The 21882-nt window shown below is 36.4% G+C and overlaps 1 protein-coding gene across 5 annotated transcripts in view; it reads right to left on the minus strand.

Moving 5' to 3' along the window:
* PLCH1 (phospholipase C eta 1) overlaps window positions 1–21882 on the minus strand; it is a 194096-nt gene that overhangs the window by 58234 nt on the left and 113980 nt on the right. For all 5 annotated transcript variants that reach the window (XM_057499436.1, XM_057499432.1, XM_057499437.1 and 2 more), the window contains 3 exons: window positions 18251–18421; window positions 6537–6630; window positions 5234–5437 (listed from right to left, as the gene is read on the minus strand). In XM_057499436.1, the coding sequence (XP_057355419.1) occupies window positions 5234–5437; window positions 6537–6630; window positions 18251–18421 (469 nt within the window). The remainder of the gene's footprint in view (window positions 1–5233; window positions 5438–6536; window positions 6631–18250; window positions 18422–21882) is intronic.

Consider the following 21882-nt stretch of genomic DNA (forward strand, 5'->3'; position numbering starts at 1 on the left):
GTAACAGGAAGGGATATAAACTGATTACAGCAGCAATGTAATATCAGTTCCATAATGAGAAAGAAAATCCCCTAGACAGAACATCCATATTTATTAAGCAACTTGGGCTGCAAAAGGGAATGAAAGGGCATGTAAAAAAATGTTATCAATTTTATTTGCTGACAAGCCCACTTCACCAAAAAAGACTTATTAGTTTTCCCCAAGACACCATACACATCCTGACCAAAGACAATACTGCACCTGAGACAGGCAAAGAAGGGAGACTTTTCTTTATATCCTTTCATACCTGTTAGCATATAAATGTCTTACCTGAGAAAATAAAATGGGTCTACTTGGAAAAAAAACTTCATGTGGACCCAAGACAGATAAAAGTACCCCCCGGTATATACATTCACTATTGTCTGCAGGCCCAAGCTTTGGATGTGAACTAAAATCTTCAAAGCACAGGGATGACAGAAATTGTTAGGAAAGAAGAGATGATGTCATCAGATTCCAAGTCTTCAAGAACACCTAAATATTTAGGTGGTACTTATAATCATGAGTCAAGCAAATTCCTTCTTTTAAAGACAACCTCCCCTTCATACTTCACTTTCTCCAGCCTTTCTTATATGACCTGATAGCCCTCATTTGACCTCCCTTAATTTGGTCATGCCATTCAGTGTTTGCTCCTCTAAAAAGCATACAGGGGTCTTGGAGAACAGTGGAGTGGAGGGGTCAGACAAACTTGGGTTCAAATCCCAGGTTCCAAGCTTCTTAGCTACAGGATCTTGAACCACTCACTCTGCCTCGTGTTGAGGTATCCTCTGAAGGAGATTACTCCATTCCCCTTAATGCTTTAAGAATTAAATAAGAATGTATTGAAAGCACTTAACCAGGATCTAGTCACAAAAGGGGCTGAAATCATGGCAGTTCCCCTCTTCCTACAGTACATTCAAAGCCAAGTTGACAACTACGATTTCAAACAGAAAACAGATCAAGGACAAAGTGGACCAAGTCTCCCAGATAAATATAATACTTCTCCTCAACAAAATCTTTCCAGAAGTAGCAGCTTGGCTGTCACTGTCCAGTCATAGATGATTCCAGGAGTAAGTACTGCAAGCCAAATAACAGGGGAGGAATTTGCTGATACAAAGTGCTGCGGAGGTATTTGAGAGACCACATGCCTTTTGAAACTACACCACAGCATGCATATTCTCAGTTTGTGTGAATAGATGGAGCAGGCAACCTTTTAGATAAGAAGGGTCAAGTAGCTTCTTTCTACTTTGGTGACTGGAAGACAGGGAGAAAGAATGCACAAGAGAAAGCCTGGGTTCAATATCTACTGCACACAATTTCTAAATGCTCTCATTTTAAAATTAAAAGACCCCTGAAAAAAGCTAAGACTAAAAATTATTTGTATCTGACTATAAACTGTCTTAATCAGATAACTTTACTTCTTAATATCCCAAACAAAGTTGGAGGGTTAGAAGTTTTGGTTCAGTATGAGGAGTTGTTCACGGGAACACAGTTGGGCCTGGGTAGGACACTGATTTGGACAGAGAAACCGAAGAAGAGACGACTAGGTAACTACAGAACCTGAAAAGCAAAAGAAATAGAGTATAGGACACAGAAATAACAAAATTGCAAAACTACCTAGAGTTGACTATTACTTCATGGAGTCATTAGGAGCCATTTTCCCTACTTGGCCCCCAAGAAAATATCACCATTTCAAATGACAGGCACCCATCATCATGTACCCAGTGAGGGTGTGTGCCCAGGGCCTCTGTGCATGTCAGACTCGTAACACGTGTTGAGTGCTGAGTGAACAAAAGGTTGAATAACGGCTGAGAGCAGAATATCACCTCAAGATCTTTAGTTGCTTGGAAGGTTTTTCTTTATATTAATATTTTATAAGCAACTCCATTATTCAGCTGCTTAAGCTACTCAATTGTCAGTCATTATTGCAACTATTCTCTGCACCTACTGCAAAAATGCCATGCCTTGAAACATAGATTTCGAGAGCACTTAATTTGTAGTGGTCCTAATGGCTCTGTGTGCAGATAGTTTTTAATGCCTGTCCATTTTTAAAATACGTTAGTTGATCTTCATAACATGCCAGAAACTATTTGACAAAGAAAGGCCCATGCAGTTACCCATCTTACCTCATCATCCTACTGCTTTATTCATTTCCCTACCCTGCTCCACTACCCAAGAACAACCTGTTCTCCACTTCTAATCCTACTATAAAGCAATTCCCCTTTGCTCCATGGAACCTCCATAAACAAACTCCCTTTCATAATCAGGTTCTTTTTTGGGATTTTCCCTTGATCTCCTTATCTTGATTAGCAACCAGTTCACTGTGGAGGACACAACTTCCTTTCTCCATAGACGCTTTTTTGTATACATTCTCTAGGAGACATTTTCTAGGCCTTTATTGCTACTTTTAAACAACTGTTCTACATTTGTGGGAAAAAATCTCCCCTTTAGAATCTTACTTTATCCAACTCTACCTTATGGCATCTTCCAAGTGCCTTTCCTATAATATTCTTTTTTGTATTTAAGTATCTGGTTTACAGTTTTTAATCTCTAATTTTTAATCTTTTCATTCAAAAATTTTTTTATCTTGTCAGCATCCTTTATGAGTTAAAAGTCCATGTGGGCAATCTACTCAATAGCTTAACCTTGACCTTCTCAATGCTAACAATCCCTTCTTTATGCTGCTTCAATCATGTCCACCCATGACATGCCCTAGATACTGTTATCACCTGTAACGATATCCAAAACTCCACCTTGTGATAACAACTCTGTTCTTGTTTTGTCTGTGTGATGACAACGCTCTCCATATTTCTATGTCTTCGGGTCTTCCAGTCTCTTAACCTCTTGTTATGGCCTCTTATCCATTTCATTTCCTTTTTTAGGCTCATGGACTGCCAGTTACTTTAAAAAGCACTCACCAACGCCTTGAAAATATTACATACAACCTAGAAATCCAGAGGCATGGATCAATTCTATAAACTGTCTTCAATGCTCCAATATCTAATCTGTTGGAAATGGGGAGTAAGGATGCAGTTTTTGCATAACAAAAACTTTTCTTTTTGAAGACTGTTTTTGAAATTAGCTAGGTTGTCTTCCCTAATTTACCTCATCAACTCCTTTCTGACCGTTTGCTGATCTTCTCAAACCCCCAGACTAATATCCACCCACTTTATATTTAGTGGATGATGCTCTCTCCTACTTCCCTGGAAAAGAAAGGCATGAACCCTTTCAAAAATCTCTTGTCCCCTTATCCCCTGGAAAAACAACTCCCAATCTCATGTACCCCTCTTCCAAGTCTCAGAGCCTACCCAGCCCTGTATCATTCAGTCTCCTAATGAAGAAAAATGCCAAGTCACTAACCCAAATCAGCCATTCCCACCTTCCCACTAACACATGACCAAAACTACAACAAAGGATACCAATAATCTCCTAACTACTAAATGCAACCAGATTGGATACTTACTTTTTACACTATTTGACTTCTCTGTTGCATGGGACATTTTTGCCCATTTCATCCCTTAGATCTAAATGAACATTTATGTTAGTTATCCCTGTTGGTTGCCCTTGCTCTTCCTGCTTCAAAATGTTCAATTACTTAAGTCCTCAGGCCTCAATCTCTTTTCCACTTCTGACTGTTAGTGATCTTGTGTACTTCCTTGATTTTAACTACTACATAAAAAATTCAGAATTATGAGATCTTTATCTTGCCTGGATCCTTCCATTGAGTTCAGATATTGTTATCCAACTGACTGATAAAAATGTCCATGTAAATGTTACAAATGAGTATACACTCAACAAATGGAAACCTGAACTCATGAACGCTCTTCCTCTCAGATTCCCCATAGTATATAGTGGCACCATCCATTCATTCTAGCTCTCCTCTTCATTCTTTACATCCTTTACTTCTCTCACCAAGTCTTGTTAAGTTTACTTCTTTAATATCTAAATAATCATCTCTCTTTCCACTTAAACTAAATTTTTATAATCCTTCTGTTAAAAAGAAAGACACAGGCCCAATGTGGTATCACTTCTGCTAGGTCAAGTCACCAAACTAGGGCTTAATACCTAAACCTAACTACAATTTCAACCTCCCCCAGAAATATAGTAAGTCAAGTATTTTCTGGTGAGCCTCATCAATAAGATGATGTCACATGAGTCCTCCCCATCTTCCCTAAAAGATCTACATTCTAAGTCCCTCTGCTTTTCCCTCAAGAGAAAGTGACCTTGCCTGAAACAATCCCTTCTGTTCTTTTGCTAATAAGTTTTCCTCCATCCTTCTGTCTATAAAAACCTTTCATTCTATACAATTCCTCAGAGCATCTGTGTACTTGCTAGAGGGGATAATGTCCAATTCATGAATTGCTTAATAAAGCCAATTACATCTTCAAACTTACTTGGGCAAATTTTATGTTTTAACACTTCCCACCATTCTCCCTGACCTAGCTTAACCTCCCCTCCCCCTCCACAAACACATATTCTAAAAAATACTATCCTCCTACGCTGCTGTCAAAGTGATCTTTCTAAACTGTAAGTCTGGTCATATCACTATAGGTATTAAAATCCTTCAGTGGACCCTTGTTACCAAAAGCTGAAGTTGGAATTTCTCACCACAGCATTCAAAACCCTTCATGACTGACTCACGTCTTCCTTCCCAACCTAGCTGATTTCTCATTGCATTTTACTTCACACCTTACTCTCCTTATCACTGCTCTTTACCATGTAAATGAGCCAACTGATGGAATTTTCACACTGTATTAGTGTTTTTATTGCCCACCCAGTCTATTAAACTGTCAGCTCCTTGAAAACAGAAACCTTGTGTAACATCTGTGTCCTCACTCTTAAGGAACCTACAAGAAATTTAATAAACGTTGGCTGATTGATAGGCCATGAAATACCTTGAAAATGAATAGTTATCCTGAACAACTGTTTTTTTCATTGTTTAATCAAAAATATCTTTCTTGGAAAAATTTTCATTTTCATCCCAATTTTACAGCAACCCAAGGTATGCTTCCTAACTTCTACTACATATCTCTCTTCCATCTCACTGGACAGTAAGGAGGAACCAAAAATCATTATCAGTTAAGAATGACTTTACAATGAGCAGAAAAATGGTTAGTGTGAGTGCATATTTTAAGTCTTCATGCATATACTAGATTCGCCTGACTGCCTAAAGGACACATTCACCAAGGAACACCAGAGCTTCAACAGAAGCACATACCTTCCACGCAGCGACAGCCCTCCTGTAGCACCCGGGCATACATGTCCACTTTGGACTGAGAGAGGAGCTGGTCCCCAGTCAGGTATGTGTTGTGAGAGGAAGCGATGTAGTAGTTGCACAGGGGCTGATCCATGTCCTGGGACACTTCATGGTGCAGTGGGTTAAATACGTCACAAGCAGGACTCCTCATGAAGTTTGTGAAGCCTTTGGAGGAAGAAGAGTGAAGCACTATAGCTTTCAAAGCATTATGTACTTAACAGACTCTAACAGGGACAAAAGAGATCAAAGTATGTTCACAGTGATTATCTTATTCACCCTCAGGACAGCCATTGCAGAGAAGACTGGGGCAATGACAGATTTGCTTCAGGTCACATAGTGTCAAAAACTGAAATATGACTTTGGGGAGTAGCAGTTTAAACACAATCTACAGAAAAATAAGGAGACTTTTTAAGAATTTTGATTGACTGTGAGAGGGGACATACTGCAAAGCTATTTAGTAACTCCTGAACTCAAGTCACAGTCACCCAGTGGGACCTGATGGGCAACTGATGCAGTGTTAATGCCTCTTAAACTGAGTGGATATCTCCACGCTGAGCACCAGAGTGTGGGAAATAGGAAGCTGATCATCAAAACCAGTAAGATGAACCATGCCTTTGGATGTTCTTGGGGGCAGTGGGGTGTGCCCATAAACTCTGGGGCAGCAGCCTGCAACTTATTTCCCTACAGATTTTAAATACAGCTAACTCCTACGTACATGCAGCTATATTCATATTGTTTTGAATAATACTAGGAGCTAGATCCTGATATGGCATATTAATTTCTTTGAGCCTCACTTTTCTCAACTATAAAATGAGATGGTTTTATTAATGAAACATGAGGTTCCCATAACCACTTCACCTCTACCAACTAGGTAAAACAAGTTAAAGAAATGTATACTTCCAAGTCAGCAGTTTCATTGAATACTTATTTTAGAATGAAATTTCCCTTCACGAAATTATCAGGTTGAGGCTATTTCCAAAAATTAGCCATTTGAGAGAAGTCCTAATATTTCTTGGCATCAGTCATATACATAGTGGCACAAAGTTGACTGTCTTGGAGTGGAAAATGTGCAGCCTCACTGCAGAGGTAAGAGAAACAGCAGCACCATGGCATCTGTTTTATAGGAAAATGTGCGTGTTGTGGGTTTTCTCTGCATCATGTGTGATTCCATGGGTATCTCCTGATTTCTTTTCCTAAAAATTGCTAGAATTTAATTTAGCAGACTGAATTGAGAAATGAAAATTTAGGAATATTGGTCTCTTACCTTCTATGCCAAGAACATTTTTCACCTTATTTTCTTCTGAAACTTCAAATTTCCTTATGATGTCAAGACAATAGTCTGTTGTCACATTAGTCATCTAAACAAAACAGAACATTAGTAGAGTGTACCTGCAATTTCCTGAGATATTTCCCCTCTATGGTAAGAAAGCATACTGAGTTTTTTAGTTTTTTGAGACTGCAAGTGTTATAGATACTTTGTTTTTGGAAAATGATCATGCTTTCAATCTTCCCATATATCTTTCAGATTTCATCAGTGAAAACAGCCCTTCAACTACAAGACAATATTCTCCATGAAGCAATAAAACTAAATTAAACCAATCATCAATGCAAATCCATTGTTGAAAATCCACTCACTATAAGCTAGTAGCTACCTGCAAATGAACGTTTTCTACATAAACACTGATGTTTGCCATCCATAAATATACATAGAAAGAAAGAATTCCCTATCAAAATAGAATGTTCTAAGTAAGTCCTCCTGTGTGTGTATCTATAGATCTCTCCACTGAACCACAAGAGCAGTCTGCCATGGTGATTCAAGAACACAAAGGTTAGAAAGAGAAAAAAAAAATAGAAACCAGGTGAGGCCGCCAGCATAACAAAGAATTCTGGAACTAGACTGCTTGTGTCCAAATCAGCTAGCTCTTATTATTAATAGTGTGATCTTGAATGAGTACTTCACATTCTCTGTGGCTACCTTATAAGGTAGTTGTGAGGATTAAATGAATTAATATTTGTAAGAACAATGTGTGGCATCAAAAAGGCAGTGTATAGTAACCATAATGTTGCTCATGTATTTGTACATTAATGATACCAAAATAAAAATAAAAATAAATTTGTAAAAAGGCAGTGCATGCTATTATTACTGAGTTATTCTCAAAGCTGCTGCATGAACATTACATACCTACTATCACTGGGAAAAGTAAACTCTTCAAGAATAATTTAATTAAGTAGCAACAAAAAGGATATGATATTTTGATCAAAAATCCATTGAGCCCCCCCAGAGTCTAACAGTGATATTTTAAAAGACTAATTAATGATGATAGAGGAAGCTCATCTTGTGAGCCAGTATTTCATATTTCAGTATTTCTCAAAATTCTATTTTCTCTTAGGTTCAGAACTTATACTTAGTGAAATACAACTTTTTTAAACATTCCATTTAATAGCACTTATTCTTTTTGCAGGAGAAAAGAAAGTCTATTATACAGTTATTTTGCCTGTCTGAAAGAGTAGAGAGTGTCTTTTTCCTCTCCAAACTAGCTGCACGATGGATAACGCATCCTTTGAGGAAATTTTACAGTCCTTCCTCCATTCAGAGCCTATATTACAAGACGACACCTGCAAATACCTGCAGGAACTCTACTGACCCAGACAGGCTTTGAGCAGCTCAATAATTTGTCTGCTATAAACTAGAGAGATTTATCACATGCAGTATCAAAGATAAATAATGTCTCACAAAATAAAAGAATCAAATTGATAAAAATTGTGCCATGGGAAGACTAAGTTTACATTGCTCTTTATTTGATTTATGAAGCCATTTGTTCAGAAATGCAGGGGCCTTGAACTGGACTCAGGTAGTCTACCAGAAGCCCATGACATTTAAAAATAACCAGAAAACTGTCATCCTGAGATGAAGCTAATTACAGACTAGCAGAGAACATGTTACTAGTTCAAGACACAAAGCAGAATATGTTAACAAAAAGTAAAGTATTCATTCAACTGGTGAAAATATCAGCAGGAATTCTAGGAAGCTCACAATTTTCTGGGTACCATATAAGAATTCATGGGAAATAATCCACTATCTACCAAAATTCAAGTATTAAGGATTAATCCAGTGAAATACAGTAAGCTTCATAATAATGAAAATTAAAATGTAAGCATCAGTCAGCTCCCATCCCCAATTCCTGATCTAATTTAATTAACCTCCCAATAGCAAAATCCTGTGTTTTACACAGCTGAATTTTTTAGACCTCATTTAAAAAGGTACTGTACAATTTTACTGTTAAAAATGAAGGTACAACATAGGTTAATGTTCTTTATTGTCCTTTTTTCCCCTTGTTTTACTTCCTATTTGACATTTTGATAAGGTGAAATTGAAAACTCCCCCCTTCTCTAGCCTTATTTCCCGTGAAGCTCATTTGAAAGTTTTGTTTGCTATCAACATTTGAGACTGCTGTCTCCAACACTGAGAGCTGTTCTTACTACACCAGACAACTAGAAGAACTTATGGAAAAATGTACTTATTTTAGTAATGACCCTTTACATTTGTATAATGCTCTCAATGCTATATAGTTTATAAAAAGTCATTTACATGCATAATCTTAAGTAGTTCTTACAACAGTCTTGTAAATTTAATATTTTTATCCCCATTTTAAAATAGTAAAACTGATGCTGAGAAAGGTTAACTACCCCAACCAAAGCCACAAAACCAGTAAGAGGCGGAACCAAGGTTCAAATTTCAACCTTCTGACTTCAAATCCAAAGCTTTTTCTTTTATATTTTTATATTATATCTATTATCTGGGTATTTTCATTATTTCCACCAAAAAACTGAAATGCTTACTTTCAAAACTGTTTTTTTTCAGTATAGCTGAAACTCCTGAATCTTAACTTAACTTTTGAGATTTTTGTAATTTTCAAATCAGTATTCATAATTTGACTTCCTTGATTTTTCCAGATTGGACTTCATTCTCTTTCCCTTGTTTGCTTTAATTCTTTAATTTTATCCAAAAGAGAAAAGATAATCCATTTCGGATGGACTGACTAGTTACAAATACCAAAATCACAGATCTTTAAAACACTCATATTTTGACATTCAGTTTTTATCCCCAGACTCCTTGCAAGTTTTCTAGTAAAGCTTTCCCAGGGAGTGCAATTTCAAAACAAAGTTAGAAGAAGTAAGTAACTATATTTCTTATAGCAATGATTTCCAAAGCACACCAAACACAAAATCATGATATAATTAGAAGAGAATTTTAATATCACTAAACTCTTTTCAATTAATTTTTATCAAAGTAATATACCCATAATCAGGTTAAGTCAAAACTACGGTGCTTATGACTAAACACAAAACTCCCCTTGTATACTCAGAACCAGTCTCCAGAAGAAATATGCCAACGTTTCTAGATATTTCTTTCGGAATTAGTCTTTATATTGCTGACTATTATGTTGATGCTATTTTCTGTTTTGTACACTTTTAACATCATGTATTGACTTTTTTGTGTTAGATAAAGATTTAGCTCATCTGGGCCAGCAAAACTAACTTTCTCCCCTATCGCACCACCCAGGACAATTTTTAATTTTTATTAAATTATTATTCAGTGTTTAAATTATTCTGATTATGCAAATATTGAACACCAAGTCTGTTGTGTAAAGATTTTGTTTCTTTTCTTACATGTTTTTTGTTTGTTAATTGCTGCAATTCTTATTTATTGGTTAATTTTTAACACCACTATCACAAATTCTTCCCAATGACTCTAATGGTCCCCCAGTGTTATTTTCCACATTAACAAAGGCAGCAGATACTTTATGAATTCCGATCATTTTCCCCCCTATGAAGGTTCTCCTTTTTCCAGGCTGGTTGGAGTCTATAATTTTATACATCTTTGGTCCTGACTTCATTCTGTCACTCTCATTAAAGACCACTCAGAAAGTAAACTATTTCTTACATGTGTTTTATTTGTGTTTTATTCTGCACAAACATTTGGTTAACAAGTTAGGCAGGCTGAAAATTCTAGGTTAGAAATCTTTGCTCCTGTATGTTTTGGTTACCAGAGTTGCTATTAAGAATGATGCCATGTTGATTCCAATCCCTTCACAGGACCTGTTTTTGTTAATTTGATTACTGTTTTTTTTCTTTTCTGCAAGCTTTCAGGGTTTCACTTTATCCTTGACATTGTGAAATGTCACCATGATTTGTCTCTGTGGAATCTTTTTACATTCACTGTGCCTGGCACTAAGTCAGCCTTGACCAATTTACAGATTCCAACTTTCCAAGCTGATCACTTTTTTCTATTATTTATTTGATTTCTTCTCTTCTATTTTGTCTTACCTTTTTCTATAACTCCTGTTATTCAGATAATGGATCTTCTGGATCAATCTACTAACTTCCTTACCTTTTCTATTTTCCATTTTGTTGTTTGTTCTACTTTCTGGGCAATTTTCTCACTTTATCTTCTAAGCAATCTATTAAGCTTAGTCCTCTGATATTTCTTCTCTGAACCTTCTTTTCCATGGCATGTTGCTCTTGCTTCATGGCTACAACTTTGCTTTATTACTCTGATGGTATTAATGCATTTTGAAATGTTTCCTTCTTTCTTTATTGCCTCTATTTCCTCCAAGCTTCTTGATTCTATTCATTAGCCTTGGTCTGTTTTTTATAACAGAGGATTTCCTCATACCTGCGGTAAGCTTTGGCTATTTAAAACCCATTTTCAAATTAACTGTTTTGAAACATTTTAAACCAAGTCAATAATGAACCGATTGGTGGCTCTGTATGAGCCGAGCTCATTGGCTAGTAGGCTTAACTGTACAATTCTCTGGCTCTACTATTTTATTAGGAGTAATGTCTGATGTAAATATCTTTTTTTTTCTTGAGTTAGTGTGATAGTTTCCTAGGGCTGCTCTAACAAATCACCACAAACTTGGCAGCTTAAAACAACAAAAAATGTATTCTCTCTCAGTTCTGGAGGCCAGAAGTTCAAAATCAAGGAGTCAGCAGGGCCGGTTCCCTCTAAAGCCCCTGACGGGGAAGCTGTTCCATTCCCCTCTCCTTGCTTCTGGTGGCTGCTGGCAGATCTTGGTGACCTTAGCCTGAGGCTTTTTAACTAGTCTCCACCTCTATCTTCACATAGCCTTCTTCTGTGTGTCTAGGCCTTCTTTTCTGTCACTTACATTGGATTTAGGGGCCACCCTAAAGTAAGGATTATCTCAGTATCTTAATTCCATCTGCAAAGACCTTTTTTCCAAATAAGGTCACACTTGCAGGTACTGGGAGTTAGGACTTGGACATATCTTTTGGGGCCACTATTCAACCTACTATAGCTTATAATAATCCCCTAAGGAAATTTTTCCATTTTCCTGCCTGGAAGGGATAAACCTAGAAACTGGGTATTTGGAAAAGGGCTAAGGGTCTCACACTTCAGAAAACAGATGTTCCCTTAATCCTTGTATTCATTATCTATTTTTGTGAAACAAGCCACCCAAAATGTACAGGCTTTAAAACAACCCTTTTTTTATTTTTATATTTTTTATTTTTTATTTTATTTTATTTTTTTGAGAGGGCATCTCTCATATATATTGATCAAATGGTTGTTAACAACAATAAAATTCTGTATAGGGGACTCAATGCACAATCATTAATCAACCCCAAGCCTAATTCTCAACAGTCTCCAATCTTCTGAAGCATAATGAACAAGTTCTTACATGGTGAACAAATTCTTACATAGTGAATTAGTTCTTACATGGTGAACAGTACAAGGGCAGTCATCACAGAAACTTTCGGTTTTGATCACGCATCATGAACTATAAACAATCAGGTCAAATATGATTATTTGTTTGATTTTTATACTTGATTTATATGTGAATCCCACATTTCTCCATTATTATTATTATTATTATTTCTAAAATTTTTATTATTATTTTTAATAAAATGCTGAAGTGGTAGGTAGATGCAAGATAAAGGTAGAAAACATAGTTTAGTGCTGTGAGAGGGCAAATGTAGATGATCAGGTCTGTGCCTATAAACTAAGTATTAATCCAAGCTAGACAAGGGCAACAAAACATCCACGGATGCAGAAGATTTCTCTCAGAACAGGGGGGGTAAGGTTCTAAGCCTCACCTCAAAACAACCCTTTTTTTAAATCACAGTTGTGTAAGTTGGTAAGCGGGACTGGGTTCCGCTGGACAGTTATTCTGCTGTTCTCACCAGGGGTTCCTCAAGTGACTACAGGCATCTGATCACATGCCTACATCCTTACAGTCTAAGATGGCCTCCCTCACATGCCTTTGGTTGCTGCTGACTGTTGGCTGGGCCTCTTTCACTGTGTGCTCTCTCATCCTCAAGCAGCTAGCCTGCTTTCTCCACAAAGTCTCACAGTTCCAACAGGACAAGAACAGAGTCATCAAGGCTCCCTAAGGCCTAGTTTCCTTGCACATCATTTCTCCCAAAATCTTAGTCAAAAAAAAAGTCACAGCGCCAGTCCAGATTCAAGGGAAAAGAAACTCGATTTCTTGATGGGAGGAGACGAGGCCACATTGCGAAGGCCCATGTACACAGGGATATGGGAGTCACTGCCGCCATGTTTATGTGGCATGGCCACGGTCCCCGTTTGCAGGAGGGCACCCACTGGGCCAGCTGCGCCCTAGTCTACCTCTTTCTGGCCCGTCCTTCTCCAACCCCCACTTGCACTTTTATGCCGGGTGGAGGAGGGACAGTGGCCATTCTGCAAGAATCAGGGGAGAGGATCTTGAGCCCTAACTACATCAATCAGACTTGCAACCAATGCTTGTGTTTTCAACCCTGTCCTATTTTCAAGAATATCATGTAACGAATTCTTGACATTTTCTGGGGTTCTCCTGGGCAGCTGAAGTTGGGTTGTGGTTTCTTGCTCTGTGGGCTTCAGTTTCAGTGCTCTGGGGTCTCCTTTAGATCAGACAAGTTTCAAGATTTTACTGGCTCTGCTTGCTCTCCTGTTCTCTTTGTCCTTGTGGTTTCACACAGAGGGGAATTCTCTTCACTGTATATTCAGGTGATTTCAAGAGGGAGTGAAGAAACAGCTCTAAATCAATGGCCATTCAGTTTTCAACTGCATAAAACCACCACAGTAACAAAATGGCTATACCTCTAATTCATCCTAAAATTAAACCACCGCTTCCAAGCATTTGAATATATATGACTATTTCACAAAAAGTGTCTTTTGGTAACTATATTCAAGGCAGCATATGAACATTACAAGATGTAATTACTCTGAAAAGTCTCTCAACTGCCTTAATTGTGAAAAATTAAGTAAATGAAACAAATACAGAAAAGACTCTTAAAGGACTGATTTTCATACTAAGGAAAATGCTAAAAATATAAATAAATAAATAATAAAAAAGAAAAAAGATAAAGGTACCCTAGCACCAGAAAGGGGTAGTTATAAGCAAGTAAGAGTTTGCAATTATTTTTCATCAAAGAGAAACTAGGTCAGAGTAACCACGACTCTCATGAACCATTCCGGATTCAGTAAAGGGCAATGAAAGAAGAGGACACACATGGCAGTGGTAACTAGGTCAGAAGAATCAAGGGACTATTTTTGCAGAAAGAATAAAGCAGCAAAAGGGGAAGCTGTTAGGAACACCGCAAAGGGATAATGTATAGATCTGTATCAGATAAACAAAGTTACAATAAGAAAAGGGCCCTCCAGCAAAGGATGAGAAAAACTGTAAAAATTCCCATGGAATTAACCATCCACACACATCTCAGAGGAAAATGCTGTATAAATGGAAGTCTGTTTCTGACTTATCCATGGAAGCAGCCTTTGCTCTTTGCTAGCAGCAAGGAGCTTTATCAGACTCTAAGGGTGCTTCAATAGTCCTGCCTTCTGTTCCTTGCTCCTTAAGCCATATGAAAGGAATGGATAAAGAGGGTAGAGGCTTGCTACAAAAGGATGTCAAGGAGGTTGAGGAATGAAATGATATGAAATGATCATTCCTGAACCAAAACTCTGAAAAGGACTGAGCGCAAAACATATTTTCTCCAGTGCCAAGAAAATGAGTAGGAACTCTGGAGATGTACGTTGTTTTTTGCCAAACACAGGAAGAAAAAATGAAACAAGAAAATCTCATGCAAACCTAATACTTTGGCACCCAAGAATAATGGATGTCCATGATTTTATCTGTGGATGCAAGGAAGTGATGAAAGAGAAACCATAACTACCTGGCTTCTTGCTTAATTGGCACTTCTTCATGGATATAAAATTCAGTGAGAATTTCCCTTGGAACATCCACATTTTAAGGATGAAAGTCATAATCAGAGAGCATTTAGACTTGTCAAGGGCATAAATTTAATTTTCAGAGATCTTCAGTGAAATAAAAATCTGACCTGTGGACAAATATTTGATTTCACATAATCCTCGACAGCATTTGTGGCCAGTAGCGATATTTCATTTCACAAGGGAATAAATCTGTAAAAGCTGAATACTCCAGTGTTCACACCAATCTTATGTCATTAGAAATGAATGAATTACTGCCATATGGATCATCAAATTGCCTGACATTTGTTCCATTGTGAAAATCCTGATTTAAAACTCAAAACCCCACAAAACTCTTGACTAATGACTCTGTTTCTGCACATTTAGATTTTTCTCTACTTTGAAGAGTGCTGAAATGCACAACTTTACTTTTTTTCCTGTACACAATTATTTCCTTATGATGAATTTCTATAAATAAATGGATTGGTCAGAGTTTTATAAATTATATAAAGTTCTATGAATAATAAAACTGTTTTCTAGAAAGATTGTACTACTCTACAACTTCACCAGAAATAGAAGAAATGGACACCATGTTGGTAGTTTTTTTTTAACCTTACTAATTTGGAGGGTAAAAAATGGTCTCTTGGTTTTATTTTGTATTTTTTAATTATTAATGAAGGGTGAACATTTTTATCGGCTATTGACTTATGAAATTTTGTATATGTTTCAAATGTTTTATTCATGTTTGTATTGGCTTTCCACTCTTTTCCTCCACAGTCTATTACAGCACTTTCCATATTAAGGAAATTCACTATTTCTCTCTTTGTATGTTGCAAATATTTTCTAGTTTGTACCTGACATTAATTTTATGGTGTTTGACAAATTAGAAAGATAAAGTTTCAAGACTAATTTTTTCCTTTATATTTTATGCCTCTTCATGCATGATAATTTTTTTAAAATTTCTCTCAGGTCATGTCCATAATGTAGCTTCAAGCCAATTTGAAAATTAAACTGGATACAGGCAGTCAACTGCCAACAGCAGATGTCACAGAACACTAATTTCTGTTTTCCCCAACTAAAATTTACTGTTTGAATGTCAACATAATCAGAAGGAGGGAGGAAACATATGCCCTTTAGCAAGTAACATCAATGATTGCTACCTACCCAGATGAATTTGAAGTCAGTGGCTTTAAACAATTTAAATTTAATTTTTAATTAAATTTAGCTTTTGAATATCTATGTCAAAGGATTTTCACATTCATCATCACAGCCAATCTTCAATTTGACCTTGTGAGATAGGAGAGGCAGGCTTCAGCTCCCCTTTGTACGGATCAGGAAACCAAGGTTGAGAAACAACAGTAACTGCCCTGCCCAGGATTCTCCAAAGCTTGCACAGTACGGAATGTAGGTCTTCTGGGATCCTGACCTAATGCTCTTCCCATTGTACTATGAGGAGTTTTCCAGGTGAGAATGGAAAAGTGGGTGTAAGAGCAAGAAACACAGGAGTACATATTCCTGGAGGGCGGAAACTTCTTCTGTTACTCCATTCCCATTTTCTATCTTATAACTGACTTTGCTAATGGAGAATCACTGCCTGTGCCAAATTATCAAGTGAATTAAAATAGGTGATTTTGATAAACATTTTGCTAACTTAATCCTTAAGAAAGCAAAAACAAAATTCATAAAATCTGAATCTGTTATTCCTAAAATTGATGTGACTGTGGTAATGGGATAAAGTAAAATATTACCAAGTTTAGTATAATTTTTCTGACACCAACCAAGTTTCTGACACTAACTGGATGCAATTCAGGTCTGGCACTACCTGGAGTTAGCATTAGACCCTGCAGGTTAAGGGCTCAGTCCCATACTGAGAGCCCCCACTTCAGCCGCAAATGAAGAGTTCAGGCTACTTCCTTTTCTCTTGGCCTACAACAAATCTGGTCAAAACTTTTGACCAAAGTTTCTGTCAAAGAAAAAACAGAACTGGACAGCAGCAAAAGCAATAAAAACAGATTTAATCAGTAACTATCGCAATAGGGAAAAAGAGACCTCAGTATAGAATAGTTCAGTTCTACATACAGGAAAGATGAGTAGGAATTTATAGCCAAGGAGCAGGGTGGGGGTCAGGTTAGTTCTGCTAAATTGACCTAAGAGAATTCTCACTGAAATAAGGTATCACCTGGGGGACAGAGAAAGAAGGAATTTTATGAGATGCTGAGGTCAGCAGGTATGGAGGATGAGGGTTCTGGTTAATCTGATTTAGCAGAATTCTTGCTACAACTGGATTCTTGAGCATAAGGCTCAAGGACAAGGCCTGTTCCTAAAAGGGCTCAGAAGAGTCTGCCTAGAGTTTAGTCAAGGTGAATGTCATTGTCAGTCATTGTCCGTTCCCATGACTCAGTTTCCATGACTCACCAGAATGATATCCAGAACTTGGAAAAGTGCTTTACTCACTATTACTGGTTTATTATAAAGTATACAATTCAGGAACAGCCAAGTGCATAGACATGAATAAGACAAATTATCAAGAAAGGTGTGTGGGGCTTCCTTGCCCTATTAGGACACCCCTTTCCCAGCATTTCCATGTGTTCACCAACCAGAAGTTCTCCAAACCTCATGGCTGAGGGGTTTTTATAGAGATTCCATTACATAGGAGTACTGATTAAATAATTCCTGCTGTTTGTAACAATATGTTTAAAATGAAGAGTAAATTATGCTAAGTGAAATGTCAGAAAGACAAACAATCTCCCTTCTATTTGGAATCTAACAAAGTCAAAATCATAAAAGCAGAGAGTAGAATGTTGGTTGCCAGGGACTTGGGGAAAGGAGATAATATTGGTCCAAAGTACAAAAGTTCACTTACGTGGGATGAATAAGTTCCAGAGCCCTAATGTATAGCATGGTGACTCTATTGTATATTTGACATTTTTTAAGAGTGTTGATCTTAACTGTTCTCCCCACACACACAAAATTACAACTATGTGAAGTGATGCATATGTTAGTTAGCTTGATTATGGTAATTATTTCACAATGTTTGGTGTGGTAATCATTTCACAGTGTAAACATATATCAAAACCTCACATTGTACAATTTTAATTTGTCAAGTTCACCTCAATAAAGCTAGGAAAAACAAAAGTATATTCATTTATTTTTCTAATTTAGTGAGAAACAGATTAAGGCAATAAGAAAAAAAAAAAAAAAAGCAATATAAAATGACTAGCCTGGCTGACAATTCAGTCTATATAGTATTAGAATTAAAAGGTCTTAATTTAAATATATGTAGGAATTCCCTTTGCTAATCTGGACTAAATTTACTTAGCCTTCTCATATGGTCAAATGCCAATTTCCTATCAGAATTATAAATGAATTTCTATATTGACAGTTAAGAATCATGTCAAAAATACCTAGCTATATCATTAGTATAAAGAACACATTACTATTGTATCTAAAATGATACACATAAGTAAATATTCTCTACTTTGTGGAAAAATATGCATACCCATACTCAGCATATTTAAGGTAAAAAATATTGTGTAACTATATGATTTACAGCATTAAAAGATGTAACTCCCTCTTAAAACCTGCTGGAAACATGTTTTAAATAACTTATAGATAAGATTTTTGTGGGATTGTGATATTTGCCCTTCTATCCTTAATTTTAAGTACACCTATATCCAATCCCAGGAGAAACCCATGTAACTTTCACAAGTATTTTTAAGTAAACATTCAATTCAACAGTCTAATAGTACCTTTTGTTCCACCTTCAAAAACTGGGCCAGTTCTTCCACAGTTAGGTGATCTTTCTTGTCACTGTAGCTCAAGAGCAACAAATAAAGGTCCCGTCTCAATGACATCATTTTGTAAAAAACACAGAACTCTTCAAATGTCAAAGTTCCCTGATTCTCATCTGTATCAGCTTCCTGAAAGAGACATAGAAAAAACAAGGCAGAATAAGTACTGCAAATAAGAAACAGTATGAGAAGGCTAGGACATATTTCACACTTATTCTGAACACCTGGATCAATTAAAACAGAGTATGTATTAGGCCACAGAAGGTTTCATATTATAAAGAATAATCCTTATAAAAACCAATTTCTCTGATCACAGTAAACTAGTAAATCAACAAAGAAAGCTTTAAAAAAACTGTCTAGAAATAACATATTTCTAAATAGGAAATTAAATATATAGAAGTAAACATACCCACACTACATATCAAAACTTGTGTGGTAAATTAAAGCAATAATTAGAGGAAACCTGAAGTTTTCAATTTATTAGAAAGCAAAGTAGATTAAAAACAGGTAAGCTAGTAATTCAAAAAGCTAGAAAAAAATTAAACTAACGAAAATAGAAGGAAACAATTATAAACAAAAGCAGAAAGCAATGAAACAAAAAACAGATACAACATCAAAGTTGAGCAATTAAACCAAAAGCTGATCTTTTAAAGAAACTAATGAGAAAAGAGAAATCTTGGATAAGATGAATTATGAACAAAAGGGAGAAGATATATGTAATGCATGGTGAAAAATACCAGTCTCTTATCAGTTTCTGAACTATAATTCACTCCAATGTAATTTTTAAATATAACTCACTCTCTCTTAGTTCGGCATAGATAGCTGAAAGCTCTGACAGCAATCTGTACCATTGGTACCTCCCTGCTTTCCCTCCACAGAAGTACTTTCAGACTGATTTCTAGTTGAAATTACTTGTTTTTAGTAATTACTGAGCAAGATCTTTCAATTGGCTGAATGTGTCATAAAACCCTAAAATGGCCAATAATATGCAACCAATCCACTTACGTGATCTTCATTTTTTTTATATTAAGGTATCATTGATATACAATCTTATCATGGTTTCACATAAACAACACAGTGGCTTCAACATTCACCCATATTATCAAATCTTCACCCCCTCCCACTGAAGTCACTGTCTGTACATGATCTTCATTTTAAGTGAACATGGTTGTAACTGAACAAAAATTGACAAGGAATAAATGGCATTTGGAAATGCAGGGATTTTGTGAAATACATTCAATTGTTATGTGGGTTTTTGTTGTTTTGGTTTGGGTTTTTTTTGCTATATATTTTTTTCTACAACCTTGTTTCCACTATCTATAGATGATACTACAAGCTCTGTGCAAACAGCCTCATATTCCTTTCCCTCCTTCTACACTACCAAGACCAGTGTTCAGACCCAAGGGGAAAAGGACCCGGAAGGTCAGTTGTTATGCAATGCTAACATAGCCTTCAAAGGTAAGGTTCTCATAAAAAATATTTAAAAACTTTGCTGACCTTGGGTCAATTATGAGAACACACTTTGACTCAATATTTAAATCATACATGGCTTTTGGGTGAGGCTGATTGCTGTTGCCTTCTAACCTTTTAAAGGTAGAGGTAGATTGGCCTATGGAATATCAGCATTTTTGGTGTGTGAGGCTCTTGGTTGGAGAGTCTTTGCATCTTAAGAAAATGAGTCCAATGTTCATATTTCTGCCATAATCCTGTTTCAAAACGTTTAACCCTGTATTCTAAGATGAAACATTTTTCAAGACTTCCTCGTAATTAATTGCCTAAACAATTAAGAACAGTAAAATTCTGAAGTTAAAACAATAGCGTCTAAGGACTTCAAAAGAAGCTATCTATACCCTAAAAGATAATTTTTAAAAATCACTTGAATCTTACTCTGTAACAAAAAGGCAAAGAACATTCTCAGATGACTTTAATGCCTGTATCAGCAACTCATTCAGGAGAAAGAGAATGTTCCTGGGGTAAGACTAAGGTCTTTGGCCCTGTCACTCCCACCATGAGTATTAACAGAACCTGCCAAATGCAAGGCCTACAGTGGAAATGTTCCACACACGTCAAGCCCAATTACTTATTCAGTCACTTTTGATAAGTCTTTAAAGTCATAAAAAAGCCCCTGAAGTTTTCTTAAAACTTGTCTAAAATTTTACTTTCAACACTTAAGACATTTGACATAAACATTTCCTGGTTTGCTCCCTAAAATACTTGGTATTATATATCTTTATCTTTCCAAAAAGTGCACAAAAAAGTCACTATTTTTCTATGTGTGGATGTTGTCCTCCTCTTTAAGCTTGGCCTTTCTTATTTAATCAGCAGCTTCTCTTCAGAACTATGAATACCTCCCATGAAAAGGAACAGATGGAGCTTACAACAGGGCAAAAATGAGATGTCACACGGAGGGCCAGGAACATGGCAAACTTTCTATACAATTTAAAGGCAACTCTTTATATTTGTGACAATGTATTTCTCCTCCAGTATTTTCTCCATCTTTGGGGTTCCTTCTATAGACTACATCCTTCCTTCCTCTTCTTTCCTTTCTCTTATGTTGTTCTACAGTGCAAATGGCACCAAGTTCCCCTCAAAGCAAACCATCTCCAGTCAAGAGCTTCCCAAGGACAGAACCCCTGTAAGTGGTCACAGAAAGGAGCCATCCTCCATTTCCCACTCATGGTTGCAACTCATACCTAAGGTGGTTTCAGTACTTACTGCCTCTAAGAACAAGTGGTTAGAAAACAGAAGTACAAAACATTAAACATCATAAAATATCACCCACATGCTTATTTTTACATGTATAAAATATCACCTACCTAGTCATTTAGAATAGAAAATCATTATAAAACAGATTATGCTATACCTTATCTCCAAATGAAAGCCTTTCCTAAATTAATACCATGTTGTCACAAATGTCATGATTTCTTTCTTTTTTGTAGCTGAATAATAGTCCAGTGTGCATATGTACCACATCTTCTTTACCCATTCATCTACTGATGGGCACTTTGGTTGCTACCTTACCTTGGCTATTGTAAATAATGTGGCAATAAATGTGTGTATATATCTTTTCAAATCAGGGATTTTGTCTTCTTTGGGTAAATTCCTAGAAGTGGGATTACTGGGCTGTATGGTATTTCTATTCTTAGTTTTTTGAAGAACCCCCATACTTCATGTTAGTCATTATTCTGACCCTCACCACAGCCCTGTGAGGTAGGCACATGAGATATTATCATCTCCTCTAAGGAACTTACTTCATTGCATTTATTCCATTGTTTAAATGTCAAGCAAAGGGCTTATAATTACAGTTGACACTTGAAAAATGCAGTGGTTGGGGCAGAGCCCCCCCCACACTAAATAAACAGGTGAAAATCCATACATAACTTTTGACTCATCCAAAAACCTCACTACTAAAAGCTTACTGTTGACTAGAAGCCTTCCTGATAACATACACAGTTGAGTAACACTTATTTTGTTTGTTGCATGTATTATATACTTTACTCTAATAGAAAAAATAAAATGTTTTTTCAAATTGTCACAATCTCCAAAAATATTCTAATATATTTATAGAAAAAAAATCCACATATAAGTGG

The sequence above is a fragment of the Manis pentadactyla genome, chromosome 1 (genome assembly GCF_030020395.1).
Source record: "Manis pentadactyla isolate mManPen7 chromosome 1, mManPen7.hap1, whole genome shotgun sequence".
Taxonomy (NCBI): Eukaryota; Metazoa; Chordata; class Mammalia; order Pholidota; family Manidae; genus Manis; species Manis pentadactyla.